Raw genomic sequence first — 18835 nt, forward strand, 5'->3', positions numbered from 1 at the left:
AACTTGAGAGCAAGACAATCTGAACTAAACAGACATAGCAGGATGATTCCTGACAGGTGCACATTAACGCCAGGTGGCAATATACTAATTGTAATTGTAAAAACACATTACTAGATAATTTTGTTTATGATTTAGTGCTTTATTTATATAAAAATTGAATTCATAATCTCTTTTAAGTGAACTGCTCTACTATAACCCCAATTCCAAAAGAATTAGGACATAGTATAAAATGTAAATAAAAACAACATCTATATTAGCATACTTGCATATTTTAGCTAAACAATGCTAAACCACATACAGCATCTGTAGTACCCCAGACCTATGGTACTGCTATTGTAAGTGGTTTATAATGCAATGTAATGTTATACACCTTGTTTACAAGTAGATAGGGTATGGTTGGCAGTGTTTGGCAACAGGAATGGGAATTATCATCCCATTCCTCCCCTAGATGAATGAAGAAGGTCTGGGAGCTGCTCGGCTCAGGAACAAGTTGGAAACTTGGAATAGCGTTCACAATTTATTGAGGATGGATATGATGTGTTCTGGAGCCTAACAGGCTCCTTCTTCAGATAACATACATGACTGGATGTTATCCTGCTTTTACCAACTTTGCTGTGAAGTATGAGGCAGAGTCATCTCATTATTACCTTTAGAGTGTGGTAGCACTATTATTTATGTCATGAGTAAGGATCTGCATGTAATGACCTGAAACGCGTAGACACTGTTGTCTGGCTTTTTATCTTTTTGCATAAATAAACTACAGATTTTTATGGAAGCCAAATTTCTCAATATATATGTGGGTCAAGATGCAGCACTTTTGTACTGCTAGAATAGGTAGAATAGCAACACCACACAAATAAGGCTCTGTACTCAGCTTCCCTACCACAGAAAGCCATACCGTATTGGTCATACATTTCAGATACTTGTCAAATGCTGGCTAAGAGATACCAGGACTTCTCATGCACACAGATGTGCAGCTTGGCTAAGTGTGCATGTGCTCTCAAAGGGAAAAAGGAAAGAAAATCGCTACAAGACTCCTTTAGTTGTGGCTTACCTACCTTGAGAACAAAGTTTCCACATGTTGAAGTTCAACCATTGGATCCATCTTTTCCCCGGATATCTGTAATGACCGGCGTCACGCAAAGGGGGGGAAATGGGAAGGCCCTGTCCAAGGGAGAGGGAAAGGTGGTGACCCCTGACTCACCTTGCGGCTGGCACCTGACTGCCCTGACGTCCCTAGACGGGTTCCTCACCCGTACGCCGATCACGTGCCTAAACCCTGGCTTTCCCTAAGATGAGCCCTGTGTAGTGAACGGGGCGGTGGGATCACTAGTCCGCACCACTGACACTAAGAGGAAAACACCAAGGAGAGGACAGACAATACAGACAAACATATAATCCCAGGTGGGCGACAACAGCAGACCACCAAGGCCCAACAGGGATCCGGAGGGTAACACTCTGGAACAACAACCAGGGATCTCAGCTACTCAGCTCCAGTGGGTCAGTATAGAAGTCCAGGCAGGAAGCTCTATATCTGGCAACCAGAGAAGTGGGAGATGGGAATATAAGGAGGTTGGGATTGCTGGACAAGAAACAGCTGAGGAGGAGAAGCTACGGATCCCTGAGTGAGCCAAAAAGGATTGCAAGGCAAACCCAGAAAGCTACCATTACGAAACAGCACTGTCTTTGTACATCGAACGCGCAGCCACCCGCTGCGACTTCCTGACCCCGGGTATAACGGAGTCAGACGTGGCTCTTGACACCCTCGTGACAATACCCATGGACTGATATGCTTAGTAGCTTCCTTGCCACCTTTCAATGTGACGTTGTCAACTCACAGTGCAGCAGGTGAAGTGGACCAGACACCTTTCATTCATTTATCCCTACTTCTCAAGTAAATATATAGTATGGCTCTCTCTAGACTGCGGAGAAGAAAATTGTGGAGGCATTACCATTAGTGTTGAGCGAACTTATGTTTTCAGGTTCGTGTTTGGGTTATCTAAGAATTCCGTAAAGGATTCCGTTACCACGGTCCATAACGAAATTCTATGATGGCATGCACCATGGAAGCCTATAAGAGGCATTCTGTATTGCATTTCATCATAGTCAAAGTCTATGCTGGCCATAGACTTTTATTATGATGGAATGCAATACAGAATGCCTCTTATAGGCTTCCGTTGGGCATGCCATCATAGAATTCCATTACGGACCGTGGTAGCGGAATCCATAACGGGATTTTTAGATAACCTGAACCCGAACCTTGTAGGCCGAACTTGAAAACACAAGTTTGCTCAACACTAATTAGTACCATACTTACGTGTGGAGGAAAATGTTAATAAGAGCTAATTGCAATGCATCTTCGAAAATGCAGATGCTTGACTGTCTCATGTGATGAGCTACTGCCCACCCACAGAAAAGGAAAAAAAATTCCTCCAGCTACGTGAGTCAAAAGTGGACTTAAATTTGTGGAATAGCCCATGGAATCTGATACTGGCAGCTTTAGAAACTGCACATTTCTGTCCAATATCTCCTATTCAGTAAATGAAACATACCCTACTGCACTGGGTATACAGACAATGCAGGGAAAAAATGTATATCAGCACTTCAGCTCCTGGGAAAATTATTCAAAATTTTTAATAAATAACTAATAATAAAAAATAAAAAAAAGAATCATGCTGGGAAGGATTTACTAAAACTATTGCAAAGAAAAGTTAGAACAGATTTCCAAGATATCTGAGTGGAAATTATTGGCACCTCCAAGTTTAGATAGAATATCCCTCATTATGAGATCATGAAAGTTAAATAAAAAATAAAATAATGAAATACATGAGACATTTAAATCATTCAACATGCTTGTTTTAATAACCGACGGTCTGCGTGGTTTCTTATCCGCATGTATAAAACATTGGATATACACCTTTCATTATAGGAATGGTATAAAGTAATGTGGGTTATTGTAAGGTGGAGCTGTATTTCACACTGCCCTTGATGCTTTAATCAAATGCTTACACTTTATCAAGCGTTTAGCAAGGCCAAGTAAGACACCTTGGGGGAGATATTATATCAAGCAGTTATGGAAATAAGTAATAATGACCTGGTTAAATATTCACTGTATACGTTGCATGTCACATTAAACCCTAAGAAAATCAGCGCTTATTGCCTCATTATAAGCTCCAGAGGTATGTATTAAGCTCCAGCGCAGTGCAACAACCTAGGAAAAGCTGTAATTATAATCATGAAATATTTATCTCACACTGGTTGAAGGGTTAAGGATTTTGGCATGTGTTTAGCAAGGCTTAGAGTATCGTAGAGGTCAAAAATGTCTGAATATGTATGATACATAAGCATAAGATATTGACTACCCAGAAATCTTTAGAAAAGTGATATCTTTTTTGTAAATGTCCTGTTGTCACAAGCCATAGTAAGCCTCCTCTACCCTATACAGGTAACATAGTACATTAAAGGGCATCTGTCAGCAGTTTTGTACCTATGGCACTGGCTGACCTGTTACATGTGTGCTTGTTAGCTGAAGGCGTCTGTGTTGGTTCCATGTTCATATGTGCCCGCATTGCTGAGAAAAATGATGCTTTAATATATGCAAATGAGCCTCCAGGAGCAACGGGGGCGTTGCCGTTACACCTAGAGGCTCTGCTCTCTCTGCAACTCCAAAGACATACTGATAGGGACCTTAGATTGTGAGCCCCATTGGGGACAGCTGGATGCTAATGTCTGTAAAGCGCTGCGGAATATGTCAGCGCTATATAAGTGCATAAATAAATAATAAAACTGCTGCACCCTCTACACTTTGATTGACAGGGCCAGGTTCCTGTACAGTCATCTTGCCTGGTCCTGTCAATTATGAAGGACCATATGCTAATTTGCATATGCATTTAAAATACCTTTCCTCCCAAATGAAGCAATGGATCGCTATGGGAAAGGTATCATTACATTCAGCTCATCTAGACCTGCAAGGCATTGCGCGGTTTAACACTGAACTTCTTGGTGACAGACGCCCTTTAAATGTGACTGTGCTGCAATACCATACATCATTCGTGGCGCTGTGTATAACAGCATCACTGCTTTTACTTTCATCATTATTCACATGACCACCTTCCAGTTTATACATCAAAGTATAATTCTTACCTGCAGTATTGAAGCTCCACTATGAAGAAACTGCATTCCGCTCTCTGCTGAGTCAATTCCGCCAGTGGCTAAAATGGGAAATCCTGGAATGGAACGAGCAATGGCGGAGACTGCCCTGAGAGCTATCGGTCTGATGGCATTGCCTATAATAGAAATGAAATAGTTTAGAATGTACCTTCAAAATTGTTTTCTTTCTTCTTCTTTGAGGACCTGCGAGACGTCACTGCGCTCATCACATGGTCCATCATGGCAGACCATGTGATGAGCGCAGTGACGTCACCAAAGGTCCTTTTCTTCCAGGTCCTCAAAGAAGAAGAAAGAAGACAAACCGGCTGCGCGAACAAGTGGATGAGGTGAGTTAAATTTTATTTATTTTTTTACCCCTCCATCCCTAATTTACTTAGCATTCTGTATTAAGAATGCTATTATTTTCCCTTATAACCATGTTATTAGGGAAAATAATAAAGATCGTCAGCTAGCAACCATGCGCGAAAATCGCACCGCATCCGCACTTGCTTGCGGATGCTTGCGATTTTCACACAGCCCCATTCACTTCTATGGGGCCTGTGAAAAAACACACAATATAGAGCTTGCTGCGATTTTCACGCAACGCACAAGTGATGCGTGAAAATCACCACTCATGTGCACAGCCCCATAGAAATGAATGTGTCCGGATTCAGTGCGGGTGCAATGCATTCACCTCACACATTGCACCCGCACAGAATTCTCGCTATCCCTGAGGGTGCTACAATTGTAAATAGTTTTGTATTACAATGCTATGTATTTTATTTATGCTTCTGGTCGTTGTTCCAGCTAATCCTCCTGTTCCTTCCCTCTTGGTAGGAGTGGGCTGGTCCTGCTTCCTGCCAGGAGGGGGCATTCTTGTCCAGAGACAGATGAGAGAAAGGGGTTTTCCCATCTCTGACAATGGAATCATATTGCTAGGATATGCCCCCATTGTCTGATAGGTGCAGAACCCACCACTGGTGCAGACCCGCGCATACACTGAGAACAGAGACCCGAAAGTTGTGGAGGTCGCACTGCGCATGCGCATCCATCCTCCATTCATTTCTATGTGGCAGCTGAAAATAGCCAAGTGCTGGCTCGACTATTTTCATCAGCTCCATAGAATTGAATGGTAGCGGTGGCCGCGCAAGCATGGTGCGCTCCCATTCAGTAATATGGAGAGAGCCCATGTGGTGGCCGTATCCGGTAAAAACCTGGGGTCCTCAGGCTACCAACTTCTCAGCTCCGTTCTCGGTGTAGGTGCAGGTCCCACCTCAATGGGGGTATATCCTAGCAATATGCCGCCTTTGTCTCTAATCATGCAGCCGAAGGAGTGGGGAGCCGGCTGTCCCTTAGGGCTTATTCACACAACTGTATGGTCACCATGCCCATGTTGCAGACAGCAAATAGTAGTGAGCAATGCATGGGCACCGGCCATGTGAATCCCGTATTGCGGTACAGACCCATTTACTGGAATGAGTCCGTGATTCACAAAATACGGCAAATACGGCAATAGGGCAAATACGGCAAAAGATAAGACATGTCCTATCTTTTGCGGTGAGAAAGCACCGCAAATCCGAAAGCGCTTCCGAGTGTTTCTGTGGCCTTCCAATCTGTGTCTAAGCTCTGCAAAAGATAGGACTTGTCCTATATTTTGCCGTATTATGTAGATTAATGGACCCATTCATGTCAATGAGTCCACATCTGCAGCATGAAGTTCACATGGCTAGTGCCCATGTATTGGGGGGCCGCAATTTTCTGTCCTCAGTACGGGCATGGTGACCATTCAGTCATGTGAATGGGCCCTTAGAGAAGGCAGGAGTGGTTTTTCATTGTCTAACCTTCCCCAGCAGACCCAGCAGTTATGTGACCGCCAAAGGCCTGGAGCCTGCGAGAGCTGCTGGTTCTTATCAGACTCAATTCAGCTCTGTGATGAGGTTGTACAGTGCGGTAAAACCCCTCTGGGGGCTGTATGACACCTGTAACTAGGACTAATATGCCAACCCCAGTTGGGAAATCAATAATACAAAAAAATGTTTATTATTTATATAACTGAACAGACAACAGAAGTTATGGAGATGCATGTGCTTTAAAAAAAAAAAAAAAGACAAAGAAATGTGGGTCAGGAAAGGGGGGTAAATGGCCAGGCCTTGAACTAGTTAAAAGTACTTTTTTCTCCACACTGAAGTAATGAATTGCAAAGTAGAAGACATTGTGCCTGTTTTAACAGTGAATTTTACGTAGACCGAATCCCTTTAATATAGCATTATATTAGCATTATTATAGCAGCCATAGTTCAATTTTTCTGTTGCTGAGTACAAATGCTCTGCAGCAGCCACTGGGGGGGAGCTACAGAGCTTACTGTGCAGTATTTTACAATTGTATCATTTAAAGTATCATTTAACTCTCTATGAAGAACTCTGATTACTTTAGAGGTAAAATAGAGGTAACTTCTGCAGTTACCAAGAATCCCCTGGGGAGGCTGTGGGTAGTCAGCTCCAAACCTTCTTACTAATGAGTGAAGTGAGCCTGTGCAGAGTTTCATGATTGCACCACAATGAGAAAAAGGTCCTTTATGCTGCCAAATGCTCATTCATCCAACAATTATTCCCAACAATTTCACTATACTCATGCTCAAGTTGAGGGAGAAAGGAAATAAGCTGCTGCCAGATAAATTTTGCGACTTTTTTTTACCTATAGAAGAAAGTATTGCTGATGTTCAGTCTATCTGAACATCCGGTCACTAAAATTGGCAGCTTTGCCCAACCTAAGTCTAATATTAATGGCCTCCTTAAGAGGGATTGCCCAACCATAAGAATTTATCCCTTATTCACAGGATCATTTGGGGGTCTGACTGCTGGGACCCCCACCAATCACATGACTGAGGGGTGGGATCCCCAGAGTGAATGGAGCGGTGGTCATGCATGCATCCACTGAACTCTATGGGACAGCTGGAGATAGTTGAGTGCTTTACTTGACTTGTCTTCAGCAGTCCCATAGACTTGAATGGAGCAGCAGTCCCATAGACTTGAATGAGCAACCTCTGCTGCATTCACTCTAGGGACTCTGGCTCCTCATTCTGGTGATGGGTTGGTATCCCAGTGGTAGGAACCTCACCAATACTTATCCCTTATCCTGTGGATTCTTATGGTGGGACAACCACATCCTTCTGGGATGGGTAACTAGCAAAAGCGGGTGAGTCTACTTAACTATTGCATGCTCTGTCAGAATACATGACTGAATGCTGACTATTGTATGAGCCGTCATAAAAGCAAATAAGCTGTAAATATAGAACGGATTTTATAAACATCACATAATTTACATTCATATGGGAAAAAGTTCTCCGATATTAGGCAATGGGAAGCTGCATCATTTTTAGCGAGCTGAAGGCATGTTATTCTCTTATGCAATAAACCACTGGTTATTTAATGGCTTCCCTACAGCTTCTGTTAATGACATTTCCTCCAACAGAAAATGGAGTAATAGATAAGAATTGTTAGAACCCTGCAGAAGATCATTATCTGTTCCACATGGTACCGAGATACACTGTCCCCATCTCCTGTTATTCAATTGCATATTATCACAAAGGTCTTAATAACCTAATTACATTTCTTGCTGCAATAAAAAGAGCCTGAAATATTTTTTAAAAAGTTCCAAAAAGAAACCTAAGCAGTAATTACACTTTATACGGATGCTTAACGGGGTTGTCCCATCCCGTCGTTTCCATGGTGAGATGGTGCTAAATGTCGGCCCCAGCTGGCCGGGCCTACGGAAAAGCCGATGTGGGCTCATGGGAGCTCTGCAAACGGTGTAGAAGAACAATACACACTGCTTCTTTGTGGCATCTCTGCCCAGTCCATTAAGTAAATTAAAAACCTGGTTTTGCTCAAAAATGTTCCTGCACAGGTAACATTGATCCCTAATTTCATACAGATTTCTCATGAAACCATTCAAATTAAGACATTAGCGTGATGCTGGATAAGCCTTGACATGCTGCAATTCGCAACACAAACATTGGGTGGATGCAAACAGACACATATAGAGTAGAGATCTCATGACACAAAATCACAATAACTTATTATTTTGTAAAGCTAGTCATCTCCTGACACATAAAAGGACATGTCCAAGCGAGAGGAAAGGCAAGGAAGGACACATCTATAGATAAGACATCTGACATATTATCATATTTATAAAGTATATATATATTACACCCCAGAGTTGTGTTACTACATGCCTCTACCCCGCTACTATCTTCTAAGAGCCTTTACATTGTCATCTGATATGATTTTGCTCATGTCTTCACAAATGTGCATGTAAAACCATGTTAAATACAATGTTCCCTGTAATCTTACAGGTTGACCAGCAGGTGGCAGCAATGCATTGGTAAGGTACTAGTATCAGTTTAGGGAATCTAGGAATGGATTATTCCAGTTTAGCTCCCCCTCTGTGGAGGTGTGGACTGTTCCCACATCCTGCAGCTTGGGTGGAGAAGGAAGTTATGGTCAGTATAGCCCACCCACTGCTAGGGGTAGGGTGTGTGTGTAGGAGATCCCCTGCATAGGGAAGAAAGCCAGGATCTTGTCTCGGCTGAGACATTGATCAAATTCCCAGTCTGAGACCTGCAGCCTCAGGTGGATGAGATGAAAGCAGACAATCTCCAGAGTTCCAGGAAGAAAGAATTCCCTGAGACATCTGTGAGTAAAGTCCAGAGACCTAGGAGAAGCCATATCCTCCCCACAAAGCAGAAGATATAGAAAAGTGCAAAAGATTAGTTCCTGCCACAATTACAGAGCTACCAAGCAGACGAATTATCCTGCAAGATCACCTTTAAAGTGCAGAAGATTTATTCCTGCCAATTATTGCCAAAACCTACTGGGACCAGAGACCAAAGCTATATACTTCTTGGATACAAGTTACCTTCAGTAAAGAAACGTTTGAACTTTATCTAAAGGTCTAGACATCATTTCTGCTGCAAAATTCCTCTATTACTCCTACTATCACTACACTCAAATTTATTGCAAGTGAGCCAGGAGTCCAGGTAGGAGACACTGTTGACACAATTATCACCACTCTATAGAGACATTATAAGCCATTACACCACTCTGGCATTCCTAATCTGGGACGTGCGTTATAACACCTTGGAAGGGCCCTGAGGTAGTACCCTGCGCATGCTGCAATTGGCGTCACGAACAAAATATAAACTATTATCCACCCATATCCTGACCCACTGCAAAAGTGGCGTCAGCATACCCGTTCCTGGTCACTGCATATACACCGTATATATACCATACATTTGTTTAGGTTGAACAATTATTTTAGGTTTCTACATGGAGTTTTGGAAGCCACAATCAGGAGTGAATAAAAAAAAAATAGAAGTTGCATCAGTCCTTTATGCTTTTTCTCTCCTTTTATGATCCACTCCTGATTTTCACTTCCATAACTGCATGCAGAAACCTGACTTTGTGGCCGTACCCCAACAAAAGACTGGGGAGAAAAGAAAAGAAAGACACAGTAGTGGCAAAATAGTCACAAAAAGTGCGCGCCCACATGGAGTCTTTTAGGCACAAAACATATCAGCACATCTCAGTCTAAATATGCAGTGTCCCCACTGCAAGTGGGTAAAGTGTCAACGTACTTTCCTATTTAAACTGTTTGTCACATAAGGTTTTATATGGAGTTGGAGATTTCTAGTGGGTAGTATCCTCTGTAGTATCCTCAGTGGATTACAGTCTTTAGCTGTGATGGGTAGCCAGAGGCTTATTTGTTCCCACAACATGCAGAGAAGCCTGTAGCCACAATGTAAATTCACTCTAACGAATACTTTACAATCCTCTGTATAAGGTTGCTCAACTTTCTGTTGCTTTCAGTACCTCTTTCCTTCATGGGATGTCACATAAATTATTACTTTAACTTTTTTGGTGAATAAAACAGCATGGATTGAGGACTAGCGAGTGCTGCGGTTTTATTTGATTTATTTTGCTGTACGCTCATCCACAGCTCACACTAGCCTAATTTCCATTTCCTGCTACAGAGGAAAGGTTGAATCCTGCTATGCATAGCCACTAGGAACCCTTACATTCCCTATACAACCTTATGGGACAAAAAAACACAGCGTTTATACGCTGTACAGTACAGTAACACTTTTACCACTTTCAGTGGGGACACTGCAAATAGATTGCTAGTGATGTCATAGTGACATGCTGCCATAGAAAAGGTGACCATTAAGCCCAGTGATCGACCACAGCGGTCACAGAGCCAAACCACCTCTAGTCTGGAAGTAGCCAGAAATGGGGCAGCAGCACAGAGATGGCGGTGAACGGGTGATGTATAGGTAAGAACATTTGGGGTTGTCAGTTTCTAAACTAGACAGCCCCTTTAAAGGAAAACTGTCACCACTTAGCTCGCTATGAAACCATCTTACATGCCTGATGTGCACTTGTCACTACATTCCAATGGTGTTGGTCCTATTTCCAATGGTAGCCCCCATTGTGGACAAATTAGGTTTTCATTTTATGCTAATTAGCTTCTGGTTGAAACGAGGGCAGTGCCATTGCAACTTGCTGCACACAAGTCTCTGCCCATTTTTATTCCCTGATGTACCCACAACACTTTGACGGACAGGGCCAAATAGTGAAGATGTACTTACACCTGGCCCTGAAGTCTCTCAAAGTCTCATGATTGCTCAGTAGCTTCACTGTCCAGCGAAAGCGTAGTACAGCACAGAAGCTCTCTGTCTTATGAACAGCTAAGCGAATGAGAAATTGTGAGACTTCAGGAGACTTTATGGCAAGGCATGAGTACATCTTCACTGCCAGGCCCTGACCATCAAAGTGTGGAGGAGACTTGGGTACAGCGAGTTGCAACGACACTGCCCTTGTTGCATCCAGGGGCTAATTTGCATAAAATAAAATTTTCAAAATCCTACTTTCTCCACAATGGGGCCAACCATGGATATAGGACCAACGCCATATAACAAGCACACATCTGGTATGTAAAATGGTTTCATAGCAAGCTTTGTGGTGACAGATTCCCTTTTACTATGGTTCTGTAATTATCTCCAGATTCACATAGCTCTACTTTGATGGGAAGCAGAAAGGGGCCATAATATACCATCTTGAACAACAGATAGTTGAGGTCTGGGGGACCCTCCTAGTTAACATAAATTGCATGCTTTTGCGATACTGGTAAATTACGTAAAAACAATAAAGATAGCAATATTCATCATTGTCATCAATAGAGATAAGCAAATTTCTTAAAAGTTCGATTCGGCTGATTCGCCGAATTTCACAAAATAATTCGCTTAGTGACTAATTACTTTGTAACGAAGCACATTTTTTTTCTAAGTAGCGGGTGCAATGACAGGGAGCTGCGATAGCATTATCCTCGTCATTGTACCCCTCAGATGCCGCGTTCATACATGATCGCGGCATCTGAGTGTAAAATTAACACAAAACAAAATGAAATCAAACTTACCACCTCCATTTGCTCATGACGGGCCAGCCACCGCCATCTTGCTTGAAGATCTCGGCCAAAATCCTGTAATCTCGCTCCGCACGGGATTTCGGCCGAGATCTTCAAGCAAGATGAAGGCTGGTGGCCCGTCGCGAGCAAATGGAGGAGGTCAGTTTGAATATTCTAGTTTTTTATACTATTTCAGGTTAAATCGATTCGCTGAAAGGAAGCACAAGGAAATTTCGGCTTCTAGGAGAATGTATCCTGAAATACGGATCGAATTCCACTTCGTGGGATTCAATTCGCTCATCTCTAGTCATCAACACAAATGTGTAGACATCTCTGCAATAAAAATGGCAGGAGTGACGCAGCATCTGGCCTATAAAGATGATACTACAGGGGTATAAATAGATGTGCAGCTAATAATGTTTTTACATGACGTGATATTTTCAACTCTCGCCTGCAGGTGGCTTCCGTAAACTATGCAAGTAACTAAGCAACTTGCTAACAGTATTCTCCCACTGTCATTTGAAGATAATTAGCAATTTCTTGAGATAACCAATTTTGGTGGAAATAATTGTAATAGAATGCCCCAGACCAACTTTTATAAACTGTAATAAAAGTGTTAAGATAATCTCTGACATTTGCAAATGCCATTAATTCACCTTTTCTTTTGATAGTACAGTGGCATTATGTTTAAACAATTACAAGATAGCACGGCTGCTTAATGAAACAATGCAATCTGCGGAGCCTTCAGAATATAATAAATGTTCATGATAACGTTTTAGGGACAGAACATAATATAATGGTTTGAAGTATGAAATGCCACCCTACAGAATGGGGTTATTAAAAATGATCCCTTGCTCTCAGGTGTATTTAGCAAAGTGATAAAAAAATAAAAGATTTTGAGTTTGCATCATCACTTGGTTTATATTTTAATGGAAGAAAGTTGAAAATAATGCCTCATAAATGCTAGAAACAGTGGATTCAGCATAAACATCCCTACCCTTACAAGTGATACTGTCATCTGCTCCATGGAAAGGATGTCTGAGTTTCGCCTGGTTGTGTCTTCCACACCCAACCACCATTTTTAGATCACCAATAGAAAGGTCCCCAACCTTTCATAAGTTGTTAGCCACATGCAATTTACATCGATGGTCGGGAGCCACTGGTTGGAGACCACTGTTCTAGAGGATGATGGTTTCATTTTTTTGAGAGGTTCTCCATGGTAAAAAGGTTTGAAAGTGCTGACTGAGTCCTAGAGGTCATGTTTTTGTTTACTTTACTTCTTCCATACTTTGCTTTAAACATCAGAGACCAGTCAATTCAAGAAATTTTAAAATGAAAAAGAAATATACAATTGTCTTGCCATTACAAAGGTTAATTCTTCATTTTTTTATGTAGGAGACTCTGACAAACCCCACTGTTAAAAAATAATGTCTCTTTAGAATCTGAAGTCATTATTTCCTATGGGGGGAAATGTCTAGGTGTGGCAATTTACAACTACTATGCCCGCAACCTTTGTGGTCACACCTAATCTAAAGCATTCAATTTAATGCCTTGTCAATGGACTGCTACTTGTTAGGAAGTCATGCGGTGCAGCCATAGGAACATAAAGAGATAGAAGGATTGATTGGAAGAATAGTTCTGCATTATGCTATATATTTATTAGTAGTGGGTAGCTTAAATTACTGAGTGTCTTATAATGAATTTGAAGATATGAAGGAAATCGTACGGCCTGCCTTTGAAGCTGCATGACAGTCAAGTCATTCAATGCATATCCACAGGCTGCCACCATGAAAAATGCTTTGTCAATCCACTTGACTTCGTTGCACACAAGGCCAACTAAATTTAAAAAGGAAATCTGTCCTCTTCTCAAATCCCTTTGCTGCTATAATGCTAAAATATTAATGAGATTTCTTCTTAATCAAACCTTTATTGCTTCTTAGCATCTTTCATTTATCAGCACTTCCACTGATTGAAGTATATATCCTGTATGCAATCACGTCATTGGCTATATTTAGAAAAATTTTTGGTTTATGTATAATGTGTACATTGTATCTGTGGACCAGATTATTTTTATGATAAATTGTTACAGAATTGAGATGTGTGAATAGATGGAATCAGATTCAACCCGAATTCTGTAGAAATTTAAGGTGGATCCAAATCCAAATTATTTGTGTTGATGTGGGTGAATTCTAGAAAGAGAAAGAAAAAAAATATGTAATAAGTGAGAAAAAAAAAGAAAAAAATATGAGTCCTAGGAGACCTCAGGGTGTTATATACAAACCAGAATCCTATTGGACAACCAAATTGGCTGAATAGAGTCGATTTTTGAGTGATTCACTTATCGCTATCACAGAAACATTATAAAATTAAAGGGGTTGTCCCACAACCAATATTGTACAGTTTTCAAACCAGCACCTAGATCTAAATACTTTTGTAACTGCTTGTAATAAAAAATTTAGCCTAGCCACTGCGTTATTCAATAAAATGTATCTGTATAGCGCCACCTACTGTTAGTTTTTTTCTTATTTCTTTGTCCTTCTCACTGAAAAAGCGGCACATGCTCAGTTTCATCTTTTAACTGCCTCCTGAGCTGTGATAGGGAGAGCTGAGACACGCCTCCTGAGCTGTGATAGGGAGAGCTGAGACACGCCTCCTTAGCTACAGCAGAAAAGACACTCCCCTTGATCTTTCAGCTTAACATAAGATCTCTGGATCCATGTGAGGTACAGGACTGGTTCTAGCTTTGTTAGAAAGAGATTGTCATGTACTATATGATGTCTGATTTACATTTTTTTATATTAGTCATAGGATAACACCTTTAAAGAGGACCTTTCACCGATTCTTACCCTATGAACTAAGTATACAGACATGTGGAGCGGCGCCCGGGGATCTCTCTGCACTTACTATTATCCCCGGGCGCCGCTCCGTTCTCCTGCTATGCCCTCCGGTATCTCCGTTCCCTAAGTTATGGTAGGGGGAGTCTGCCCTAGCGCTGGCCAATCGCATTGCAGAGCTCACAGCCTGGGAGAAAATAACCTCCCAGGCTGTGAGCTCTGCGCTGCGATTGGCCAGCGCTAGGGCAGACTCCGCCTACCATAACTTAGGGACTGGTATCTCCGCCTACTATAACTTAGTGAGCGGAGATACCGGAGGGCATAGCAGGAGAACGGAGCGGCGCCCGGGGATAATAGTAAGTGCAGTGAGATCCCCGGGCGCCGCTCTACATGTCTGTATACTTAGTTCATAGGGTAAGAATCGGTGAAAGGTCCTCTTTAAGTTCAAGCTAAGAACAAAGACTTGACAATGATCATATTACTGGGGCAGATTTACTGATAGTGTTATACTTTGCACTGTCTAAAGCAAATGTACAAGCAGATTAGCGGGGTAGACCGATGCATTTACATGCAATGATCTCCTCCAGCTAATCTGTCACAGTCTTAAAGGGGTTGGCCCATTTCAAACATTGATGGCATATCACTTGAATATGCCACCAATGTCAGATAGGCCAACCCCTTTAATATTGGACAGATTTACTATTCTGATGCATGTATAAATTTGAAGTGTCATAAATCCTGTGCCATAGTTACGCTAGAATTCTGTTTGTGGGTCAAAAATTCGGTATCTGAGCACCCAAAAAATATGTCCATGCATCAAATATTTTATGTGCCCCTGCACTAAAAAAACTGTCTAGTCTAAGTTTTCACTACCTATAAGTTGGCGTAGCTTTACTCCAAAAATTTTTCAAAATGTTGGAGCATGGAGGTGCCTTTGCTTCATGCCCATTTTATACTTAGCCACATGCCTTCCTCAAAACCGCCATTCTTTGTTGAGCAAGGTATACAATGTATAGAAAAGTGTATAAAACAGTTGATAAATGGGATAAATAAAGCATTAACGCCAATTTCTCGGTGCAAAATGTGCCCAATATTATTCGCATTTGTTAATTAAATCTGCCCCACTGTGTCCTCTAGGTAAGACAGTATTCTGTGCAGCATTAGAGGGAACTTGTCATCACGATCTCGGACTATTATCTGCTGTAATACATGAGTAGTACTGCAGATAAAGAGTACTGATCACAGTTTTTTATCTTCCTACTGACCCCTGTTTCACCACTGTCAGCATTGAAAGCTGTACTGAAATACATTGTCCGGACTTCTGTGCATGCGCACAGGAACCCTCTCCATTATGTTAGCGCAGCGAAGCTTTGACTGCTGACAGCATGGGAACAAGGAGTAGTAGGAGAATAAACTATGCCGATCTGGACTCCTTATGTGCAGTACTACTCATGTACTACTGAAAATAGTCTGTGGTGACCGATTCCCTTTAAGCCAAGGATTTAAGATCTTTGAGTAATAGATAACTTGAGATCCCACATCACAAACACCCATCTGTCTTTCAGATAACATTCTGTTTCTCCCTTGTTTAGCAGCATGTTTATAGTTTTTTTTTCCTCGCTCTGATGGAAATCGGCCCCAATTACTGACTTCCTGGTGGGTTTGACCTTATGTACAGGAGCCAATCTGAACAAGCAGAGCAACAATGTAACTGGTGCCAAAATTGTGCCATGGTGGAGAGGAAGCAGCTGCCATTCCTTCTGTACAGTGCTGTAACTCATATTATCAGACACAGTGCCAGTATAAACTTTGATATTTCAAGGAGCTTAATAGACACAGTGTTGTGAGTTCTGTATTTGTGCTCTCACCAGCAGCTGTGATAGTTCCCTATACAACCCATGTATCATCCGTGTAAAAGTAACAAACACATTTATTAAAAGTTTACAGTATTATGCCAGTTGGCTTTGAATGTCTTGGGCCATAGCATCCAAAAGGAGGATTGAAGTGATGCAATGTACCTCTTTCTTCACTAAACAGCCATAGGGGTCCACTTATTAAAGAAAATTTGAGGTTGGGAGTAAAGGCAATTGTAGGTGATAACTGGCCAGAGTGTGCTACAATTTTTCAGCGGCTCCATTAGGTAGCATCCTCCACCTCATCATGTTCCCAGTCCTTTATAACTCTAAGTAAGTTTTTCTTCTACAACATTAATTTGATCTAAAGTCTTCAATGCTACAAAAATTCTCAATGCCAGCAAATCAGTTAGAGGTATAAGGTGACGTGATATAGTAAAAGAGAAGAAAGGGCAAGACGGAACTAAAAATGTTAAGAAAAAATGCCTACAATCCACATACAAATCACTACAGATGATCAAGTTGATTCTCCATGAATAGGCATAGCTATTCAATTTCCCAAAAGTTTTTGATTTCGGAAAGTCTGAAACTTTTGGGATTTGTCCCACACAAGTCTTTATAAATGACATGCCATTTTACAGATCAGAAGGCAGAGAAGAAGAAGCACATGACACGACAGACTTGACCATAATACCTTGTAGGTGGCCCTTTCCTCTAGCACAGCTGTAGGTGTGAGACACTGGATAAGTCATAGCCTCTATAGAACAGCCCAACCAAATTTATTTGGACTGAATTAAATCTGAAGGTCAATTTGATCGAATCAGACCCAAAACAAATTTTGAGAAATTTGCTCATCTATAATAATCAACTTCAGAACCTGTCAACTTTAGTAGCTATGGCACACCATCAAATGTGTATGGGTGCCTCTTTTCTTGCCCCTGAAAGATAGTGTTGAAGGAAAGAAGGATTTGGCAAGCTCCATTTCAACAACTGATCCTTTTTCCTCTGTTGCCATTGAAAACACATGCAGGATTGACCAAACTTTGTAGGTTTGTAAATTGGGGAGTTGGGTGGATGTAAAAGGCACAAACAGTTTGTGTACATAAGTGTTTTCACTGCAAATCCTATAACATTAAGGCATCATGGACATTTAGTTTATTTTTCCAGTTACACCAAAAGAATGTACTTTTGAAGTTTTTTTTCATAAACAATACAAGGCTTAAAAAAGTTTGAAAACTCAAAATGAAAAAAAAAAAATGCTAAAGGCAGAAATGATGATAAAAAGTACCCTAAATACTGATTCTTCAAAAACGCTACCTCTTACAATTAACACATCACAATAAAGAAAAAAGATACATTCAACAGGACACATTACAATGGTTGACCTTGCAATAGATAGAATCGGTATGTGCAGCATTAAAATGAGTGACAGCACAACAAGCTATGATTACAATGAATGTCATTCTACTGGTTGCCCAATATCCTATTTGCTTACAGTATTGTATTGTGGAAACTGGCAATGTCATCGCCTTTTTATCAGTCCTTAATACGGCTGATATTTGCTAACTATTTTTATCAGTAGAATTCTCATATTCAGTCATTATTTCTATAATTTCCATTTTGCTAGTTGTATAAAAAGTACATATTTTATGGACTATAAGACACACCTAGGAGTTGGAGAAGGAAAATAAGAAAACAATATTTTTTCATCAAACCTTAGATCAGACCCCCAATCCTCATCAGAAACCCAAATCAGAGACCCATTCTTCATCAGACCTCAGATCAGACCCCAAAATCAGACCCCTGATCAGACTCTCAACAGACCCCAAGATCCATTAGACCTCAGATCAGACCCTCATCAGACCCCAAGCTCCATCAGCCTCAGATCAAACCCTCAGACTCCTAGGCTCCATGAACTTCAAAATAAACTCTCAGACCCCCAAGTTTTATCATCCTCAGATCAGACCCCCATCAGCTTCAGATCATACCCCCATCAGCCTCAGATCAGACCCCATCAACCTCAGAATTACCCCCCCCCAAACCTCCATCAGCCTCAGATTGGACCACCATCAGACCTCAGATCAGAAGTGTAAAGATTTAGGGGGTCATTTACTATCAGATATATGCCAGTTTTCTGGCGTAAATCTGTCGCAGATTGTGGTGGAAAGGTTACTTGCGCCATAATCTATGACTTTTCCCAGTTCACACCAGGTCTAAAAAAGGAGGCATGGCGTGGGTGGGAAAGGGAGGGTCGGCAGGTTCGTTTCATTTATCATTTTATATGCCTGTTTTATGTGTAGAAAATGTTGTAAATCTACGTCAGCAAGGAAGCTGGCGTAGATTTTAACTGGCGGTGGATGCCGGGGCCTCTACATAACTTCGGCAGATCCACTGCCAGTGCAGTGGTTACTAAGACCTTAATAAATAACCTCCTTAGTTTCTGATCATTTGAATTCCATTTTGTTTCTGGCCTGTGAAGCTCTAGGTTGTTTTGAGAAGCTCCTGGTTGTTTTGAGAATCCAGTTAGCGCCAGTTCAC

At 41.4% G+C, this 18835-nt stretch overlaps 1 protein-coding gene across 1 annotated transcript in view; it reads right to left on the reverse strand.

Moving 5' to 3' along the window:
- The window catches only part of DPYD (dihydropyrimidine dehydrogenase), a 1571083-nt gene that overhangs the window by 287526 nt on the left and 1264722 nt on the right, over positions 1–18835 (reverse strand). Inside the window, exon 19 of the mRNA XM_040406865.1 lies at positions 4144–4286. Coding sequence (XP_040262799.1) covers positions 4144–4286 — 143 coding nt within the window. The remainder of the gene's footprint in view (positions 1–4143; positions 4287–18835) is intronic.

This window comes from Bufo bufo, chromosome 9 (assembly GCF_905171765.1).
Source record: "Bufo bufo chromosome 9, aBufBuf1.1, whole genome shotgun sequence".
Classification (NCBI taxonomy): Eukaryota; Metazoa; Chordata; class Amphibia; order Anura; family Bufonidae; genus Bufo; species Bufo bufo.